The 20,082-nt window shown below is 52.4% G+C and overlaps 2 protein-coding genes across 10 annotated transcripts in view; one reads left to right on the forward strand and one right to left on the reverse strand.

Annotated features, from left to right (window-relative positions):
- The first annotated feature begins 2,112 nt into the window (after window positions 1-2,112).
- CD74 (CD74 molecule) lies at window positions 2,113-13,958 on the forward strand. 2 transcript variants are annotated; one of them, XM_010373641.1, is made up of 9 exons: window positions 2,113-2,424; window positions 8,300-8,472; window positions 8,664-8,737; window positions 9,296-9,358; window positions 10,442-10,537; window positions 10,846-10,933; window positions 12,295-12,486; window positions 12,984-13,046; window positions 13,360-13,958. In XM_010373641.1, the coding sequence occupies exons 1-9, from the start codon at window positions 2,300-2,302 to the stop codon at window positions 13,368-13,370; spliced, it is 885 nt and encodes a 294-aa protein (XP_010371943.1). In that variant the 5' UTR covers window positions 2,113-2,299; the 3' UTR covers window positions 13,371-13,958. The 2 variants fall into 2 exon arrangements, with proteins under 2 accessions (XP_010371943.1, XP_010371945.1); XM_010373643.1 differs by lacking the exon at window positions 12,295-12,486.
- Window positions 13,959-15,243: 1,285 nt separating this feature from the next.
- The window catches only part of TCOF1 (treacle ribosome biogenesis factor 1), a 41,798-nt gene continuing 36,959 nt past the window's right edge, over window positions 15,244-20,082 (reverse strand). For 5 of the 8 annotated variants that reach the window (XM_030927760.1, XM_030927761.1, XM_010373638.1 and 2 more), the window contains 4 exons: window positions 18,692-19,252; window positions 17,125-17,219; window positions 16,504-16,552; window positions 15,269-15,764 (listed from right to left, as the gene is read on the reverse strand). In XM_030927760.1, the coding sequence (XP_030783620.1) occupies window positions 16,526-16,552; window positions 17,125-17,219; window positions 18,692-19,252 (683 nt within the window). In that variant the 3' untranslated portion in view covers window positions 15,269-15,764; window positions 16,504-16,525. Of the gene's footprint in view, window positions 15,765-16,503; window positions 16,553-17,124; window positions 17,220-18,691; window positions 19,253-20,082 lie in introns of those variants that run through there. The other 3 variants (XR_004056438.1, XR_004056436.1, XM_010373636.1) reach the window with 2 other exon arrangements.

Below are 20,082 nucleotides of genomic sequence, written 5' to 3' on the forward strand. Positions count from 1 at the left end.
GGAGGGGTCCTGAACACAGGAGCCTCTCTGTCCCTGTCCTTGTGGAGTTGGGGTGCACCACCCTCCTGGCACATGGATGTGTTCAGACGTCTACTTGAAAGCTCTCCAAACCTAGTTGTTTGGGATTTTTATGCAAGTTCCATTATGTAGACATGGTTGGTTACATCACGGATTGAGCTCAACCTCCAACCCCTCTCTCCTCTCTGGAAGTTGGGGTGGGGTGAGTGGGGATGAGGTCTGAAAGTCCCAACCCTCTCCTCACACGGCACCCAGCCCCCATCTGAAGCAAACTAGGGCCTTTCAGTCACCAGCATTTCCTGAATATATAAAAAAAGACATTGTTCTCACTCTGGGGATACTTTTTATTTGAGACGGAGTCTCGCTCTGTTGCCCAGGCTGAAGTGCAGTGGCGCCATCTCACACCTCTGCCTCCAGGGTTCAAGCGATTCTCCTGCCTCAGCTTCTCGAGTAGCTGTGACTACAGGCACACACCAACATGTCCGGCTAATTTTTGTGTTTTTAGTAGTGGGCTTTCACTATGTTGGCCAGGCTGGTCTCGAGCTCCTGACCTCGTGATACATCCACCTCGACCTCCCAAAGTGCTGGGATTACAGGCGTAAGCCACTGTGTCTGGTCTTTTTTTTTGTTTGTTTGCTTGTTTCTGTTTTTGAGACAGAGTCTTGCTCTGTCACCCAGGCTGGAGTGCAGGGGTGCGTTCTTGGCTCATTGCAGCCTCCGCCTCCCAGGTTCAAGCAATTCCCCTGCCTCAGCCTCCCAAGTAGCTGGGATTACAGGCGTGTGCCACCACACCTGGCTAATTTTTATATTTTTTGTAGAGACAGGGTTTCACCATGTTGGCCAGGCAAGTCTTGAACTCCTGACCTCAAGTGATCCTCCCCCCCTCAGCCTCCCAAAGTGCTGGGATTACAGGTGTGAGCCACCACACCCAGCCTTATTCTGGAGATTCTATGGTTCTTAGTGGTCCTTGAGTCAGGAACCAGGGACAGAGACCAGAGACGTTTTTCACTATGTCACAGCGCAGGAGCCTTGTCAACACAGTCCCATTCCTCCAGGCACCCTTTCCCAGGCCCTCTTGCCTCCCAGCACAGGCCCCCGTTCTCCTGGATCTGAACCACACAAGGAGGCAGAGGGGTAGAGTGGTTAAATTTGCAGGCTCCACCACTTTCTGGAGGTGTGATCCTGGACAAGAGCCCCCGTGTCCCTATCTGTCAATGGAGATGATGAAACCCTCCTCAAAGGGCCTCCGTAAAGATCACAGGAAACAAAGCATGGACAACGTGCCTGGCACGAAGGAAACCTTAGTGAGTGGAGGCAAGTCTGAGTGCTGGAGCCTTAAAACCATGGACTGTCAGGTTTGAAGGAAACCCAAATATTCCTCTTTAAAGCCCTGCGGATTTTAGTTAAAGGTAAAAGGTTAAAACCCAGGAGTACCCTCTGCCCCTCCTCTCTGCCTTGATCAGTTCAGAAGCAGAGCTCAGAGGATCCTGGATCAGACTTGACTCTTTCCACACGCTTATCTTCCTACACTTCCAGCCCTTTGGAACCCTGAAGATATCCTCTTCTCTGTCCTGTCACTCTATGGGACTTATGGCTCTTTGTTAAAATACTATTTAAGCAAGGCCCCTAAACCACTGCCTTGAGAGAGAAATACTTCTCAACTGAGGCCACTACTGCATAATGGGTTCAGCATGTGTTAATAAACTTTGGCTGGTTTTTCTTTTGTTAATTTGACTTTTGTTTTCAGGGGAGTATCTCAACTAAGAATCTAAACAGGGAAAGAAAAGAAATGTTTTCACCCCTGCAGGTAGTCCAAACTTCCTCCCGCATGTTTGAGACGACATAATGGAGGCCAGAGAAGAGGACTTGTCTGAGCTCACTGAAGGTGCACAGCCCCTTTCTGCACCCACTCATCTGTGGGTGAGAAGGGGAGACAAACAAAGGTGTCTTCTGATTCAAAGTGCTTTCCTGTCTAGGGAGTGGACATATGCCTGTTTCTTCAAACATTCAAAGAGCCTTATGAATCCAAAGGCCTGCCCAGAAACAAGTGATGAGGGCCCTGGGCAGCCAATGGGATCGTGCTGTCCTTTCTACCTGCCTGGGGAGCCCCCCCGCCCCACATCCTGCCCCTCAAAAGGCAGCTTCACCAAAGTGGGGTATTTCCAGCCTTTGTAGCTTTCACTTCCACATCTACCAAGTGGGTGGAGTGGCCTCCTGTGGACGAATCAGATTCCTCTCCAGCACCAACTTTAAGAGGTGAGCCAGGGGTTCAGGGTCCCAGATGTACAGGAGCAGCAGGAGGAGCTGTCAGGAAGATCAGAAGCCAGTCATGGATGACCAGCGCGACCTGATCTCCAACAATGAGCAACTGCCCATGCTGGGCCGGCGCCCTGGAACCCCGGAGAGGTATGTGTGAGCACCAGGAAAGGGCACACAAATCCTAGACTGCAGAGCCGTGCGCATGTGCTGGGAAGAAGCACTGGCCGGGAGTCACAGGAAAGAGGGATTCAGGCTCTGACTCTAACATTGACTTTTTGGGTGATTTTGAGCAAGTCTTTGGCCTGCTTTGGGCTCCGGCTCCCTCTCTTGTCAAAGGAAGGGGTTCCTTTAAGAGCAGGAGTTTGTAACTTTCCTTGCATCAGACCCCCTCCTTCTGAAAAGCAGAAGAGAGCCTGGGTTCTCTCCCTAGAGTTTCACATGCTATCCAGGGGCTTTGAGACCCCCCTGAAGCTGGGCCGTGAATGCTAGGTTAAAGGCCTTGGACCAGGCTGCACGTGGCGGCTCTCGCCTGTAATCCCAGCACTTTGGGAGGTTGAGGCAGGCAGATCAGCTGAGGCCAGGAGTTCGAGACCAGCCTGGCCAACATGTTGAAACCCCGTCTCTACTAAAAATACAAAAATTAGCGAGGCATGGTGGTATACACCTGTAGTCCCAGCTACTTGGGAAGCTGAGGCATGAGAATTACTTGAACCTGGGAGGCAGAGGTTGCAGTGGTTGCAGTGAGCCAAGATCGTGCCACTGTACCCCACCCTGGGCAACAGAGTGACACTCTATCTCAAAAAAAATAATGAATAAATAAATAAAATAAAATAAAATAAAAATAAAGACCTTGGACCAGATTTTGAAAATGTTCAAGATCCCAGTGGAGAAACAGAGTTTCTAAAAGAGGATGGTAGAAGCAGTTCTTCACAGAGGATTTTCCTCCTAATTACCACGGATCAGGGGAATGATAGTTGCAGGTGTCTACAGAGTAGATGGAGACGTTCTGCCATCACAGAAGGGATTGTGAGATGTTGGGGGCAGGCAAGAAAGGAGGGACAGGCTTTGGTTAAATTTCTGGAGGGGGCTCAGGGTTGATCGGGGTCATGTCCTTTCCTGTGCCCCTCTCCCTTGCAGCCAGAGGCCAGCACAGCCATCCAGAGGACCCCAGGCCCCACTTCCCAGCCCCAAAATAGCCTCACCCATGTGTTTCCCTCAAAAAGGGCTAGAAGGCTGTTACCCCAATGGCCCTGCTACTCCAATCTTCACAAAGTAATTTGCGATCTACAGGGACTTACAGCTAGGTGTGATGTCAGCTGTTGCCAGGCAGAAAGGGGTTTGGGAGAGCCCTGCAGAGATGTTATGACAAGCTATGTTCTGGGGAACAAGGTAACCCACTGCAGACCATTAGAGCTGTGGCCTGTGAAAACCCCAGGGAATCTCATGGCAAGGAGGGCAGACTCTTTTCTGAGGAATGGATTCTGGTCTAGGCCACGCATGACCTTGGATAAATCACTGCCTCTCCCTGAGTCTCAGTAATAATATAATAGCTACAATAGTTCTCATCCACTGTGTACCTGTCACCAGGCCTCAGCCACTGTTAGTTAGTACTATGATTATTTGCGGGACACATATGTAAGGGCTAAACTCAATGTTAATTCTTTTTTTTTTTTTTTTTTTTTTTTGAGACGGAGTCTTGCTCTGCCACCCAGGCTGGAGTGCAGTGGCCGGATCTCAGCTCACTGCAAGCTCCGCCTCCCGGGTTTACGCCATTCTCCTGCCTCAGCCTCCCGAGTAGCTGGGACTACAGGCGCCCGCCTCGTTGCCAGGCTAGTTTTTTGTATTTTTAAGTAGAGACGGGGTTTCACCGTGTTAGCCAGGATGGTCTCGATCTCCTGACCTCGTGATCCGCCCATCTCGGCCTCCCAAAGTGCTGGGATTACAGGCTTGAGCCACCGCGCCCGGCCTCAATGTTAATTCTTACAGTCACCCTATGAATCAGGTACTTTTGTTGTCCCTTTTTACAGAAGAGGAAATTGAGGTTCACAGTGGTAAGTGACTTACCCAAGAAATCATAACTAGTGAGTGGTTGGAGGCAGAATTTGAACCAGGACTAGTCTGACATCAAAGTGTGAGCTCACTCCTCCATCTGGCCCCCTTTCAGAGGTGCATTTTGTGGGGAGGGGAGGTGGGACCCCTCTGAGCTCCAACCAGTGATTTACAGACCCAGTTGGGCTCAGTGTTCAGAGTGCATGTCCCCTTGTCTAATCCTTGCCTAGTTTTCCCTTTATTCAGTTACTGCTTCTAAAGCTGGCCATGTGTGCTTAGGCCATTCCAGACTGGAGCCTGTTTTGGAGGCTTTTCTGAATTCTTCTGCCTGGCAACATCTGTGTCATGATTCCTGCCAGCTCTGGTTGGCTCCTGACTTTGGCTTTTATTTGTATTTTATTTTATTTTTAAATTGCAGAAGAAGGTAGTATAAATGAGGAAATAAAGAGGGGGGTGACAAGAGTTGGCACTCTACCAGAACCAGGGGACAGGCGTTCAAGATGCATAAAGAGGAAGAAAAGCAGATGCTAAACTTAACTACAAACTCCCTGAGAATCGCACTGAGTGTAATTTATTTATAGAGTGCTAACAATGCGCTAGGTGTGGAGCCAAGAGCTTTACCCTCATCATCTTATTGAACGGAACAGCCTTGGAGCAGATGTTTTACCCGATTTTACTCACACAGAGGGTAAAGCAACTTAGATGGTCCCAGAACTAACGGACTCCAGAGCCAGGATTCCAATCCAGGTTATGTGGTCTCGTCTTCAGGGTGAATCTCTAGATTCTTAGGCCTCCTGAGGAACTGTGGGGCAGACAGGGGAAGGTACTTTCCCATGTCGCGTGTGGGAGGTAGAGCTGGGGCTAGAATTGGGTGTGGGGTTGCAGAAGCACTGAACAGGTGGAGGATGAGGCTGGAGAGCCTGAACCCAGGCCAGGCTACCCCTGTTCCTTAGTAAAGCCAAGAAGTAGAATTTGTTTTCCCTTCCTGTCTAGTCTCCCCACTTTCCCCGCCCCCGTGTCGGGTTTTTGCTGTTTCCTTCTAGAATAACTCTCCCTTGGGCGGGGCCTTACCCCAGAAAGCACAGACTGACACGCAGCAAGCCAATGAGAATGAGACAGTCTGTGATGTCATGAGTTACTAGGCAGAAGGGACTCCTGGAGCTTCCTAAACCATCCTTGCTGGTTGCTGGAGCAGGCAGGGTGCAGCCTCATCCTGGCAGTCCGCAATGGGTCTGTCTTAGTCCATTTTGTGCCGCTTTAACAGAATACAACAGACTATAATTTACAAAACAAAAAACAAACAAACAAAAAAAAAACCGCAGAAAATTCTCACAGTTCTGAAGCAGCTTTCTTTTTTTTGTTTTTGTTTTGTTATGTTTTTTGAGACAGAGTCTCACTCTATCCCCCAGGATGGAGTGCACTGGCACAATCTCAGCTCACTTTATATATATATATATATACACACATACACACACACACACACACACACATACACACACACACACACATATATACATGTGTGTGGTTTTTTTGTTTTGTTTTTTGTTTTTTTCTTGAGATGGAATCTCACTCTGTTGCCCAGGCTGGAGTGCAATGACATGATCTCAGCTCACTGCAACCTTCACCTTCCAGGTTCAAGTGATTCTCCTGCCTCAGCCTCCCGAGTAGCTGGGATTACAGGTGCTCACCACCACGCCTGGTTAATTTTTTTTTTTTTTTTTTTTTTTTTTGAGACGGAGTCTAGCTCTGTCGCCCAGGCTGGAGTGCAGTGGCGCGATCTCGGCTCACTGCAAGCTCCGCCTCCCGGGTTTACGCCATTCTCCTGCCTCAGCCTCCCGAGTAGCTGGGACTACAGGCGCCCGCCATCTCGCCCGGCTAGTTTTTTGTATTTTTTAGTAGAGATGGGGTTTCACCGTGTAGACCAGGATGGTCTCGATCTCCTGACCTCGTGATCCACCCGTCTCGGCCTCCCAAAGTGCTGGGATTACAGGCTTGAGCCACCGCGCCCGGCCTCACCTGGTTAATTTTTGTATTTTTGGTAGAGACAGGGTTTCGCCAATGTTGGTCGGGCTGGCCTGGAACTCCTGTCCTCAGGTGATCCACCAGCCTTGGCCTCCCAAAGTGCTGAGATTACAGGCGTGAGCCACCGCACCTGGCCCACGCCCGGCTAACTTTCGTATTTTTAGTAGAGACAGGGTTTTACCACGTTGGCCAGGCTGGTCTCGAACTCCTGACCTCTGGTGATCTGCCTGTCTCTGCCTCCTAAAGTGGGATTACAGGTGTGAGCCACCGCACCCGGCCTAGCTTGCTTGCCTTCCTTCCTTCCCTCCCTCCCTCTTTCTTTTCTTTTCTTTTTTTTCTTTTCTTTTCTTTGAGGCAGAGTCTCCTTCTGTCACCCAGGCTGGAGTACAGTGGTGCGATCTCAGCTCACTGCAACCTCCGCCTCCGGGGTTCAAGTAATTCTGCCACCTCAGCCTCCTGACTAGCTGGGATTAGAGGTGCATGCCACCATGCATGGCTAAGTTTTTTGTATTTTTTGTAGACAGGATTTTGCCATGTTGGCCAGACTGGTCTCGAACTCCTGGCCTCAAGTGATCCACCCACCTCGGCCTCCCAAAGTGCTGGAATTACAGGCGTGAGTCACCACGCCCAGCCTGGTGAGGGGCTTCCTTGATGTGTCCTCACATGGTGGAAGGCAGAAGGGCAAGAGAGAACCAACTCCTTCTGTCAAGCCCTCTTACAGGGCACCTAATCCCATTCATGAGGGAGAAGACTTTGTGGCCGGATCACCTCCCAACACCTTCATGTTGGCAACACCTAGACTAGGGTCCTAGTAGTCCCACCTCTGGGGTCGTCAAAGAACAGATCAGAAAATCCCAGGGTGCAGGGGCAGGATCCTTACATCCCCTCTACTGTAACATATGCATGCACCCCCAAAATCGCATCCAAGGCCCACAGATACAAGGGCTCGCTGAGGTCTGAGGGTCTGGATGGTGAGTCTAGGGAGCATGAGAAATTCATCCAGGCCACACAGGCTTAGGCACCTATACTCCTGCCCATTCCCTGCAGGGTGGATATTACCATTTGAAATACTTTGGCCCTTGTATTGAGTTCTTGCTTAAAAGAAGAAACCACCAAATTCTATAATCGCAGAGGTGGGGGCACCTATGTGACAAATGAGGGAACAGAGCCACAGAGATTGGCAGGGACATGCTCAAAGACATGGAGAGCCTGGGCAGAGGATGGTCCCAGAGTGGGTGGTGCCTGGCCCTGCTTCAGCCTGACATTGTCCAAGGCTCCCCCAACCCACTCCTAAAATGGCCAGGCCCCACTTCTTCTCAGGTGGGCCACATTTTCTGCTATCCTGGTCCCACTTCCTTTCCTTTTCTCCTTAAATCTGATTTCACTGTGAGGGTGGGAGGTTGGGCAGAGGGGTGAAAACTCCCTTCCCCTTACTTGGTAAGCACATGCAATCTTTTTTTTTTTTTTTTTTTGTCCATTAAAACAAATAACATACTTGGTTGATCCTGCCAGCAGAAAAACAAAACAAAACAAAAACCAAACCCGTTCCCCTTGAGGGCAGCCCTGATCCTCGGGAGAGCTGCATGGCAAAGGGAGCCTGGGGAGACCCCCCCCCACCTCAACCCCTCATCGCACAGGCAGGACACCAAGGTCCAGAGAGGGCAAGGAGCATGCCTCTTTGCTTTTCTCTGTTCAAGTGAGGCCCGTGGCAGCTGCAGGGTCTCTGCCAGGGAGGACTTCAGGCACATCGATGGTTGGAAGGAGGGGCAGGGTGAGGTCTTCAAGCTGCATTTCCATAGCCAGCTTATTGTTGGTGCTTCAAGTGCATTGTTTGTTAGGGGTGGCTTAGGGGGCTGATTGAGATGGGGGTATACATTTCTGCATTCCTAGCCAGCCCTTGGGGAGAACCACTGTGGATCCTCCTCTGACCTATCCTCCCCACCTCCCACAGCAAGTGCAGCCGCGGAGCCCTGTACACAGGCTTTTCCATCCTGGTGACTCTGCTTCTGGCTGGCCAGGCCACCACCGCCTACTTCCTGTACCAGCAGCAGGGCCGGCTGGACAAACTGACAGTCACCAGCCAGAACCTGCAGCTGGAGAACCTGCGCATGAAGCTTCCCAAGCGTGCGTACACCCCTACGTCCTGACACCCCCCACCTCCCACTGTTGCTCACCTCAGAGACCCCCATCCCTGCACCCAGCTGGGTCCACTGTCCTCTCCCTCTGGTTTGGAATTCCAGCCCTTCCTCATCTGGGTCTGATACCCTCCTCCCTGGTCACCGGGGCCACACTTATCCTTGTTCCTGTCCCCACAGCTCCCAAGCCTGTGAGCAAGATGCGCATGGCAACCCCGCTGCTGATGCAGGCGCTACCCATGGGAGCCCAGGGGGTAAGGACAGCCCCAGGGTGGTGGGAGGGGCAAGGTTATCCTACCTGGATGGAGGACAGTGCCAAGGGGAGGGGCAGGGAGGAAAGCCCAGCTGGGGAGGGGTCCTGACTGCTGTGGGAGGCACAGTGCCTGTCTCAGGAAGAATAGGGCTCCCAGGTGTGGAGGGCACAGGTGAAGAGTCTCTTGGCGCCATCCCTGGGAGGAAGGCTCAGCCCTCTACAGTTTACAAAGTGCTTCTCATTTCCTATAGCACCTTACTGTCCTCTCCCATTCTCAAAGACCTTGCAATCATGCATTGACAGTATTTATATTCACAATACTGTGCTGTGGACAAAACCCTAGGCAAGAAAGCTTATGCCAGTTTGACCAATGAGGACATTGAGGCAGAAAGCTAAAGTGACTTGCTAGAGCTGTCATGTTTGGAAGTGGCAGAGATGGAACCATTGACCAAGTGCCTGGGATTCCAGTCTCTTACCTAGATCCCAGCAACTGGCTCCTGCTCCACACCCCCTACTCCAGGGACCAGCGCTGGTAACTTTCTGTTCCTTCCTCCCACAGCCCATGCAGAATGCCACCAAGTATGGCAACATGACAGAGGACCATGTGATGCACCTGCTCCAGGTGAGTGCAGGGAGCTAGCCGGGTGACCCTGCCTGCCCATGCAGGACCCTGGCCAGGTCGAGCTCGAAGTCCTGTATATCTGGCTCAGGGCAGATTTTCAACAAGTACTCTCTGGATTACTGACTACAAGGGTGACCCTTAAATGTTATATGTAGTCCGGCCTCTCCGCATTTTTGAGATAAACAGGCTTGGCTGGGCGCAGCGGCTCATAACTGTAATCCCAGCACTTTGGGAGGCCGAGGCGGGTGGATCACCTGAGGTCAGGAGTTTGAGACCAGCCTGGCCAACATAGTGAAAGTCTATGCTAAAAATACAAAAATTAGCCGGGCGTGGTGGCAGGCACCTGTAATCCCAGCTACTCGTAATCCCAGCTACTCAGGAGGTTGAGGGAAGAGAATCACTTTAATCCAGGAAGTGCAGTGAGTTGAGATCATCACACCATTGCACTCTAGCCTGCGTGACAGAGTGAGACTCCATCTCAAAAAAATAAAAACAAAAAAGGAAACTGAGGCTCAAAGCTTGGAAGTGACTTGCTCAAGACACCCGTAGTTTTGGTTTTTCCTCCCCAAATTTGTACCGCATGTCTATTCTGTGCCCGCACTGTGCAAGGCTCTGGGCCCACAATGGGGAGCAATTGGACCCAGCTCCTGAAGCCATGGGGATCCCAGGCTAGTGTGGGAGGCAGACAAGTGACCAGGTGATGACAGAAGTGAAGAGGCTTTGTGAAGAAAGAGGCAGAGGACTCAACCTAGCTGGGGGCAGTCAAGGTTGGGTCCTCACCTTCTGGAGCGGGTGAGTCCTGAAAGCTGAGCAGCCATCCATAGGGAGGACACTGGGGCTTGTTGGTAGAGCTTGCCTGGAGTCTGGAACTGGACTTGCAACCCTGCAGTCTTGTAGCTGAACAGCTGGATTGCCCTTACCCCTTCCCTCCCCTCCCATCATGGCTGAAGTCCAGGGTTTAGGCTTGGTGCGGCTCTGGTCCATTCCTCAGAATGGAAGACCAAGGGAACATGGGCTACACATTTCACACTGCCTGCCAGGGAGCCCTTTTTGAACCATCCTTCCTGCTCTGCCACCCTGTAGAATGCTGACCCCCTGAAGGTGTACCCACCGCTGAAGGGGAGCTTCCCGGAGAACCTGAGACACCTTAAGAACACCATGGAGACCTTGGACTGGAAGGTCAGCAGGTTTCCCTGCATGGGAACTGTCTCTTTCCTCCGATGTCCTAGGGCAGGGCTGGGAGAGGTGGGGTGAGGGTGGGCTGGGGAAGCCATTCTCAGGAAGCTGAAGGGGTTTACCAGCACTTCTAAAACCTGGAGGCTGCAGTGTGTGGGGCTCAGCCCCATGGGCCTTTAAGAGGCTGCAGCTGGACCCGGGTGTCAGGGTCCTATTTGGCCCTGCATGTTTCTGTCCCCAGGGGCAAAGCCAGGCAGTGTAGGGGCTTGGTGGTGGCTATTGAACCTGACCTCCACCTCTATCCCTATTAGGTCTTTGAGAGCTGGATGCACCATTGGCTCTTGTTTGAAATGAGCAGGCACTCCTTGGAGCAAAAGCCCACTGAGGCTCCACCAAAAGGTACAGGGAGTCGGAGCTTTAGGGTGCGAGGGCTTCTCGACCCTCGGGGCTCTCCTGGCGCTGCTGAGGCCGGGGCCTCCAGCACTCCCTGGTTCCGGCGCTGCGGAATCTCCCATCCTCTCAGCTCTCACTTCTCTCTCCTGTCTCTTCCTTCTTGGTTTGGCTGTCCCCCGCCCCCGACTCACCCCCATCTTGTGTAAGGGTTCCTAAGGGCCCACAGAGGCCTGTCACCACAGGGTGCAGGGGCTTCTCTCATGGAGGATGGTACAGCACAGGGGGCCTGGGGCAGAACCCGCCCGAAACACCGCAGGAAGGAATCCTCGTAATGACCTTGCCCCAGCGCTGCCCACAACCCAGTGAGGGCGCCAAGGTCACAGCTGCTGCCAAGAGAGCTCTGGGCATTTCCCACCTCACGGACAACACAGACTAGGATGTTTTTAGCCCCAAAGCCAGAATGCTGTTTCTATCCCGGTGCTGCCTCTAATTTGCTATGTAACTCTGGACAAGTTTTCTTCCCTCTGGGATTCAGGGTCTTGAAGTAGAAGGTCAAAGGGCCACCCTGGCCGGGGCCTCAGTTTCTGCATCAGATTCCTAGAAGACACCTTACATGCTACCTCCAACAACTCCTAGCTGATGCTTAAACCCTTCTAAGACATCTCCAACACATGGTAACCCCCATTTCTCTGCTTGGGAACTCTCAGCAACAGGAAGCTTAGACTTAACCAAGGAGCCCATCACTTTTCTCTAGAATCAGAATCGAAGTGCAATTCCAAACTATAATGGTGTTTTTCTTTTGTTTTTGTTTTTTTTTTTTTTGAGATGGAGTCTTGCTCTGTCGCCCAGGCTGGAGTGCAGTGGTGCGATCTCAGCTCACTGCAACCTCAGCCTCCTGGGTTCAAGCAATTCTCCTGCCTCAGCCTCCCGAGTAGCTAGGATTACAGGCATGGCCATCACGCCCAGCTAATTTTTGTATTTTTAGTAGAGACGGGGTTTCACCATGTTCGTCAGGCTGGTCTCGAACTCCTGACCTCAAGTGACCCGCCCACCTCGGCCTCCCAAAGTGCTGGGATTATAGGCATGAGCCACTGTGCCCGGCCCAAAACTGTAATGGGCTTTGAGTGTCAGAAGAAACCATCAACTTCTGAGGTGAATTGGACACATGGCCATTCACTTCCTTTTTGTTCTCAGACCTTGTTGGTCTAGGCCTCAGTTTTCCCATCCGTGTGATGGCTGGAGTGAGTAAAGCCACTTGGGAAGAAGGCATTAGGCCCACAGCAGTGGTGTGTGGGTCTCTAGCTCTGCTCAGACCCTGGTTCAGAGCTCACTCACTCACTGTGTCCTCATCATGCCTGTCGCTTCAGTACTGACCAAGTGCCAGGAAGAGGTCAGCCGCATCCCTGCTGTCCACCCGGGTACATTCAGGCCCAAGTGCGACGAGAACGGCAACTATCTGCCGCTCCAGTGCTATGGGAGCACCGGCTATTGCTGGTGTGTCTTCCCCAACGGCACAGAGGTCCCCAACACCAGAAGCCGCGGGCACCAGAACTGCAGTGGTAAGCAGTTGCACTGTGCCAGTGTCAGAGGACCAGGAAGGACTAGGAAGGTTGAGGGGCAAGAGGTCCCCTCTGAAGCTCATGGGACCAGGACACCCGGGATGGCAGTTCCTGGGGGCAGTGACGTAGTCATGCATCCAGCCCCTTATCCATCCACCCATCTGTGCGTTCCTATTTGTCCATTTGTCATCTCTCCTCTTACATCCACTCATCTATTTGTTCACTTATCCGTCAGTCCTTTCATCTGTGAATTTCATCCATCCACGCACCATCCTCTAGCAAGCAGGAGTCCTACAGGCCCACCCATCTCATTTCATCACCCTCTTCTCACTCAAGCCGCCATTACACCTCTTCGTTGCCGCTTGCAGCTGTCCTTCCCTGGGCACCTGCTTTCCCAGGCACTAAGCCTGCGGCTAGGTGGGAAGCACTGCCCTCAGGTATCTTGGGTCAGGTAGGCTGCACTTCAAGTGACAAATGGACTTGCTGCTCCTTTGCAGAGTCACTGGAACTGGAGGACCCGTCTTCTGGGCTGGGTGTGACCAAGCAGGATCTGGGCCCAGGTAAGGGCCCTGCAGAGGGGCATCTGGTCACCAGCAGCTCATCCCCAGCGGGGTCAGCTCCTTTGTGGGCAGGTGAAGGAGTGTGATGCTGGGCCACTCTCCAACATCCCTGGAATGTCCATTTCACAGATGAAGGAACAGGGTTGGGGGGCTCTAGGGAGTTATACAAATCCATGATGGTCATTACTTGGACCCAAGCAGGGGGCAGGGGAGGGTGGGCAGTCCTCAACTGCTCTGCAGGTCCAGGATGTTAGGAAGGGGCAGAGACAACAAATGGGGGACCTCAACCTCAACCTGCTGCTTCTTTCTCCAGTCCCCATGTGAGAGCAGCAGAGACGGTCTTCAACATCCTGCCGGCCCTGCACAGCTACAGCTTTCTTGCTCCCTTCGGTCCCCAGCCCCTCCCCCATCTCCCACCCTGTACCTCATCCCATGAGACCCTGGTGCCTGGTTCTTCGTCACCCTTGGAAACGAAAAACCAAGTCGGAACAGCAGATAACAATGCAGCAAGGCTCTGCTGCCCAACCTCCATTTGTCAACAGGGGCATGAGGTCCCAGGAGGTGGCCAAAAGCTAGACGGAACCCCATTCCTAACATCACAGCAGCCTCCAACACAAGGCTCTGAGATCTGGGCTCATGGACAAGGTGGGAAGGCACAGGAAGAAGGGATAACCCTACCCCCAGGCTGGACAGGCTGACTGTCCTTTCCCCTCTGGCCTTTGGCCTCGGCTTTTCTATTTACCTGCAGGCTGAGCCACTCTCTTCCCTTTCCCCAGCATCACTCCCCAAGGAAGAGCCAAGATTTTCCACCCATAATCCTTTCTGCTGACCCCTAGTTCCCTCTGCTCAGACAAGCTTGTATTAGCTCTCAGGGCCATGGTTCAATGTTAGAATAAAAGGTAGTAAGTAGAACACTCTGGCTCCTGGCTCTTCTGTTGGGATCTAGTTCATTTATCCTAAAGAGGTAACTAAAGATGCTAAAGCCAGTCACTTAGGTGGGAGAATACAGCCCAAGGAACCCAGAGATGCCTGGGGGGCCTGCAGTCTTTGGACACAGATATACTTGATTACATGTTTAACACACACGAACACTCTTTACTTCCAAAAAGAAATAGGCTCTTGCCTAGTTTAAGCACAAGCTCTTCTTGGTACAGCTTTCATTTTCCTATGTCCCCAATTTCATTTCTATACTAAGAACAGTGCGAATGTGATGACAGATGGCAACCGAAACAGGGCCTCCGTGTCAGGATGGACAGGAAGTAGGGGACTGTGGAAGACTGGGCGCCCATGCCCTACCTAAGGGGCTGACTGCTACTCAGCTCTATCTGGTTGCTGCCAGGATGGAGCACAGCCCCCACTGCCAGATGTTGTCTTTTTAAGAGGAGCCAGAAATCAAGAACTGCCGTGCAATCACCCCATGTTTAATTTTGAAGTCTTGCTATGGGTCAAACAAGGCCCAATGAGGACACTACTCTGTAGTTGTGTTCTAGAGCAACATGCTTCAGAGGATGCTTCAGAGGAGAGGCCAGATGGGGGAGGGTCTGGCCCCGGGCCCCAAGTCAAGGGTGCAGCTGGATGCCAACCTGGGTCTCTGACACCTCCAGCCGCGCATTCCTTTTCTGCACTGCCTCTGGCTGTTTCCAGCATGAGGCTAAAAGCTTTGGAGACATCTCCAGGACCCCTGGTGTTCCATATGGCTCTGGGCCCAGGGAAGTGGGCTTCTGCATTTCCAGCCCGGAGCAGCAGACCACCTCCCTTGCTACCCCTCCCCTCCCTCAGTCCACACCCAAGACATCATCCTGTCTTTCATGTTCATCCACTTCTTGCGCCCTCACCACCACAGAATCATGGTGAGCTCCATGTGAGGAGCACCTCACTCCCGACTTTCCTAGACCTGCTGTGCCTGCTACAGCTGTTCACCATGCACACCTCCAGGGAGCCTGCCCCTAGCCTGAGGCCTAACTCAAGGATTCTCAGCCCATTTCTTGTCTTTGGGTATTTGCATGACTTACTCTGGCAACAGGAAATCAACCATGACCATCCTTTAGTTTAGATGCCACCTCATCCAGGAAGCCTTCCCCACCAATTCAGCACCCAGGCACTTCACTGCGTCTCTTAAGCTCACCGCCTGACCCACTAACCAGTCACCCACAGCCTCAACACGCAGGCAAGAAGGAATCCCGAGTGTCAGCAAGACAGTCGTGAGAAATGTGTGCCCCAGATGCACTGGGAGCTTGCACCCTTCCTCCAAATCTTTTATTTTTTTGTTATTTAAAAAAAAAAACAGAAAACACAACCAAAAGAACTGATGAGAGGAAGACAAAGCCTCGGGATCAGCCAGAGACCGAGTGGCATGGGATGAGGCACAAGTCAGACCTAGCTGGATCTGTGGAGCAAGGTGGTGGGAAGTCCCGAAGCCTTTGGGCCTGTGGGGTCTGCGGAAGGAGAGGAGGTCACTTACAAAAATACATATACTGTACACATCTATACGAAGCGTCCTGTATTGGGGGAGTGGGATGAGGTCATGGGAGCTGGTCCACTTTCTCCTCGGACCAGCCTCCCTGCAGGCTCACTGGCTTGGCCAGCACAGGGACCCCTGCAGCTGGCTGTCTTCTTCTATGGAGTAAGGGAAGGTAACAGTTTAGTTCCAGCCCATGGTGGGCAGAGGTCGGCGGAGGTCAGAGGCATGGGGATGGACACTGCTCGGCTAGGAAATCCCTGGGGGAAGGAAACACACGCAGACGTCAAATTTCCTGACCCTTTTCCCCGGCAAGGAAAATGAAACCTGGCATCTCCAATGCAGGGGAGAGGCATTAACCAAAGCAGACATTTTTTTAGCACTTGGAATGTTCTGGGAACTGGGCTGAGTTCTTTAGTGTTTAGCTGAGCTTCACATAAGCCTCACCACTGGCCCAGGAGGCGGGCTCTGCATCACTCCCCTTTACAGGAGGCTGGGTGACCTCAGGGCCAGCACAGCCAGGTGGAGCAGCTAATTGTCACCACCACTTGGCAGGGCCTGTCCTCCATAGGGAAGCATAGATCCATGGTGATAGCTCATCTTGAGCAAACCATCTTCCTTCCCAAAAGGAAATCCCCAAGTTACAGGATCATGAGGAAAAGGAACTGGACCCAAGTGAAGGAGAAACCAACCTGTATCCGACCTCACCTACAAACAGGCTCCATCCCAGGGCGCACTCCCTAAAGCATGTACAACACCTGCACCCAGGGTGCACTCGGTGTCAGCCACTGCCATTACTGTTCTGGATCCTTCTGATGCTGCAGCGCCAGCTCCTGATGTCACCCCACCGGCCCCACGGACCCTTGGCAATAGAACCTCTTTCCCCAGCCTCCTTCCCCTTAGAGCCCACCTATCAGGTCTGCCTGGCTCTCTGGGACAACAGTGGATGCCAGAGCTGTCCTCCCGCCCTGAATTCTCAGGAATGATTGGGAAGCGTACCTGTGCCTGGTGCTGGTGCCCGTCACACAGTCTGCTCTGCTGTCTTCTTCTGTGAGGAGGGAAGTACAAGAGGATCTCAGACCTGCAGCTTTTCCCCACCCACTGCTGCCCCCAACTCCTTAGGACTAGTGAATTCCTCTAGAACAGATACTGGCTCTGCAGGAACCTCCAAGGGCAGAGGCAAACAGATGTTCAGCTCTCCTAAATACAGCTGAGGCCCTGCTGGTCAAGGTGAGAACTTCATCTGTGTCTGAGGTGCTGAGGCCCCAGGCCGTAAGGACAGCTGTTGTTCAGGGCTAGCCTGCCAGCTGGGGCACACGCAGCCCAGGCAACGTTTCCTCTCACCTGGAAACCTGCCAGTCTACCTGGTTTCCCTGTGCTGGGCAGGGGGAGTCTCTCCTTCCTTCCCCAACACCCTTCTACCTCAGGCAGCCCACTTCTGCGGCTTCCACATGCTCAGGGAACATGCACTGCCAGCCTCTTCCCTGGTGTGTCACAACTTATGACGCCCCCCACTGGGCCCTGAAAATGGGAAGGGGGCAGGAACCAGGTCTGGGTGTGTAGGAGGGGGCTTGGGTTTTGATCCGTTTTCTGGCCTGAGACCCCTCAGGAACTATCTACCTTTTTCTTCTTTTTCTTCTGGGATGGTGACTCAGAATCTTTGGTTGAGGACTTTTTTGCTTTCTTCTTTTCTTTTTTTTCCTTGTCTTTTTTTCCTGAGGGAAGAAACTAAAGTTCTTGAACAACAGATGGTAATCCTAAGTGCTGGGGTCAATGTTGGGAGGTGCACAGGGCAGGGCTCCCAGTTCTCCCCACACCACTGGGAGCCATCACAACAGGCCGGCAGGGTTGGGCGCAGTGGCTCATGCCTGCAATCCCAGCACTTCGGGAGGCTGAGGCAGTGGATCGCTCAAGCCCAGGAGTACAAAACCAGCTTGGGCAACATAGTGAGACCTGTCTCTACAAAAAATACAAAAAATTAGCTGGGCATGGTGGTACATGCCTGTGGTCCCAGCTATTTGGGGGGGCTGAGGCAAGAGGATCGCTTGAGCTTGGGAGGTTGAGGCTGCAGTGAGCTGTTCCTGACACTGCACTCCAGCCTGGGTGACAGAGCAAGACCCTGTCTCAAAAATAAAAATAAAATGGGCTGGCAGCTGTGACGACCACCCAGCGGGGCCAGCTCATGATTTCTGTCCCATCCATGGACCACCTGGATGACTACCATTTTTCTTTAGGTCAACTCACTTTTTTAAAACTCCCGCCAAATTATGGACACTAACTATCCGTACTGTAAATGGAAATCTAGCACAGTTCTGAGCACCAAGGAGCTGCATATCCTGCTGAGGGTGCCTGACTTTTGTTCTAGAACAAGCTGGCTCTATGGGTATCACTGGCATCCCACCATCCAGGGTGATGCTCGAGAGTGCTGCTTAGGTTGGACTCTGGCTCCACCTAGTAAAACTCTGTGGCCCTGAACAGCATCTCTACTTCTCTGAGCCTCAGATTTCTACCTGCTGAGCCTCATTTCTACCTAAATGAGGTCCTGCTGTAAGCTGAGTCTCTAGAGCAGCACTCAGTAATGGGCCAGTGTTACTATGGAGGGAAAACTGAGGTCTAGAGAGAAGATGGGGTTTGGGATGAGGATTGACAGTCTGGTTCCTGGTCCATTCTGCACCCAGGAGCTGGCTGGAGAAGCAGGTTCCTCCAAGATCTGCTGCACTGGGCTTGGGGAAAGAGGACATTACTCCTCGTCCTTCTGGAGCATTCCTGGCAGTGCTGGCCCAAGTGCTCTGGAATCGAGTTCTGGCTTTGCCACAAGCTGCCCCCATGATTCTGGACAAATCACTTCTCAGCATTTTTTTTTTTTTTTTTTTTTGACAGTCTCGCTCTGTCTTTCAGGCTGGAGTGCATATGCGTGATCTTGGCTCACTGCAACCTCTGCCTCCCGGGTTCAAGCAATTCTCCTGCCTCAGCCTCCCATGTAGCTGGGATGACAGGTGCCTGCCACCACGTTCAGCTAATTTTTTGTATTTTTAGTAGAGACAGGGTTTCGCCATGTTGGCCAGGCTGATCTCAGCCTCTCCTTTCTACATGGGAGGAATTAGACCAGGTGCTGGCTGAGAGTCCCTCCCACCCCCGTGGGGTGCCCAGCAGCCCTCGGGGTGGGCCGGGAGAAGAGGTCACTCACTCTTGTCAGATTTCTTCTTCTCCTTCTTGCTCTTTGGGTTGCTTTGATCTCCACCTTCAACCTTCCCCATCCCCTTCTGAAGCTCCTTTTCTGGCTCATCCTTGGCCCCTTGGGAGCCAACAGACCCCTTCCCTTTTTTCTCCTTGACATCATCACTTGCTTTGTCTCTCTTTGCTTTCCCCTTGGAAGTCGTGGAGGTCTTTTCTGGGGAAACAGAGGCCTCCCCACCTTCCCTGGCCCCCAGTTTCTTCTTCTTCTTGCTCCTGGGGGTCCTGGCAGCTGGCTGGTCTCCCGATAGCTTCCGCTTGCGGCTCTCCCAGCCCTTCCTGCTGCTCTCCTTGGTGGCGTCCACCACCTTCTTTCTTTCCTGTTCCAGCAGCTCGGTCAGGACCTTCACCACCGAGGCCTGCACCTGGGCCTCGTTCAGGGGCCAGGGTTGGCCTAGGAGGCACTGGGTGATGTTGCTTTGCAGCGCCAGCGTTGAGGCTTGGGGGTTCCCAGCCCCTTTCTTGGGCTTCCGGGACCTCTGAGGTGTGGTGCCTGAAGCAGCCTCTTTTCCACCTATGGAGAGAGAATGTGGGGTCACAGATCTGGGAGAGTTCGGGACAGATCTTAATGGTACCCAAGAGCGAAGAGGGTACAGGGAGTGACTCCATCTTTTCTTACAATGGCACAGAGGGGGAGAGCAAGGCTTGGCGGTCACTCTGCCCAGCCGGTCTCCTAAGCTCACATCTTTCCACCAATTTCACACTCTGACTTCATTTCTAACTTACAGCTTTTCCCTGTCTCTTTACACTCAAAACTCCAGTTAGGGTAGGAGACAGAAAATGACTCCAGAATGTGAATGAAAGGGCCTGAAATCTATCAATGAAATGAAAAGTCAGAAGGGAGGGAGATGGAGTGTGGAGCTGGGAGGAAGGAGACCTGGGTTCTAGGTCTGACTTTCCCACCAACTTTCAGTGTGATTCTGGCCAGGACCCGTCTCCTCCCAGGGCCTGGTTTCCCTGTCTATAACCTGAGGGGTAGATGAACAGTAAGGCTACCTATGATACATTGTAGACTTATAATAAAAGTGGGGGCCAGGCAGACATTCAAATGATGATTACCCACACTCAGCCCTTCCTGGTCAGGGTGTCCAGGCAAGGTGGGGAGTACTGGGTGCAGTGTATACACACGTGGTGGCTGACTAAGCAGGTTTACTGCCTGCCAGAGAGACTTCTGGTGCAGCCTTTGTTTAGAATTTTCCACGCCTCTGCTTGCCTTTGATAATTGTGTGCTGACTACACGTGTAAAAAAAAAACCTTCCACAGCCCCCTCTAAAATGTCTCCTTGTTGCACCGCCTCTCACAAAGAATGTTGGGGAAGAAAGTGAGCAGCAATTCTCTTCCGAC

Source organism: Rhinopithecus roxellana, chromosome 3 (genome assembly GCF_007565055.1).
Source record: "Rhinopithecus roxellana isolate Shanxi Qingling chromosome 3, ASM756505v1, whole genome shotgun sequence".
NCBI classification, from domain to species: Eukaryota; Metazoa; Chordata; class Mammalia; order Primates; family Cercopithecidae; genus Rhinopithecus; species Rhinopithecus roxellana.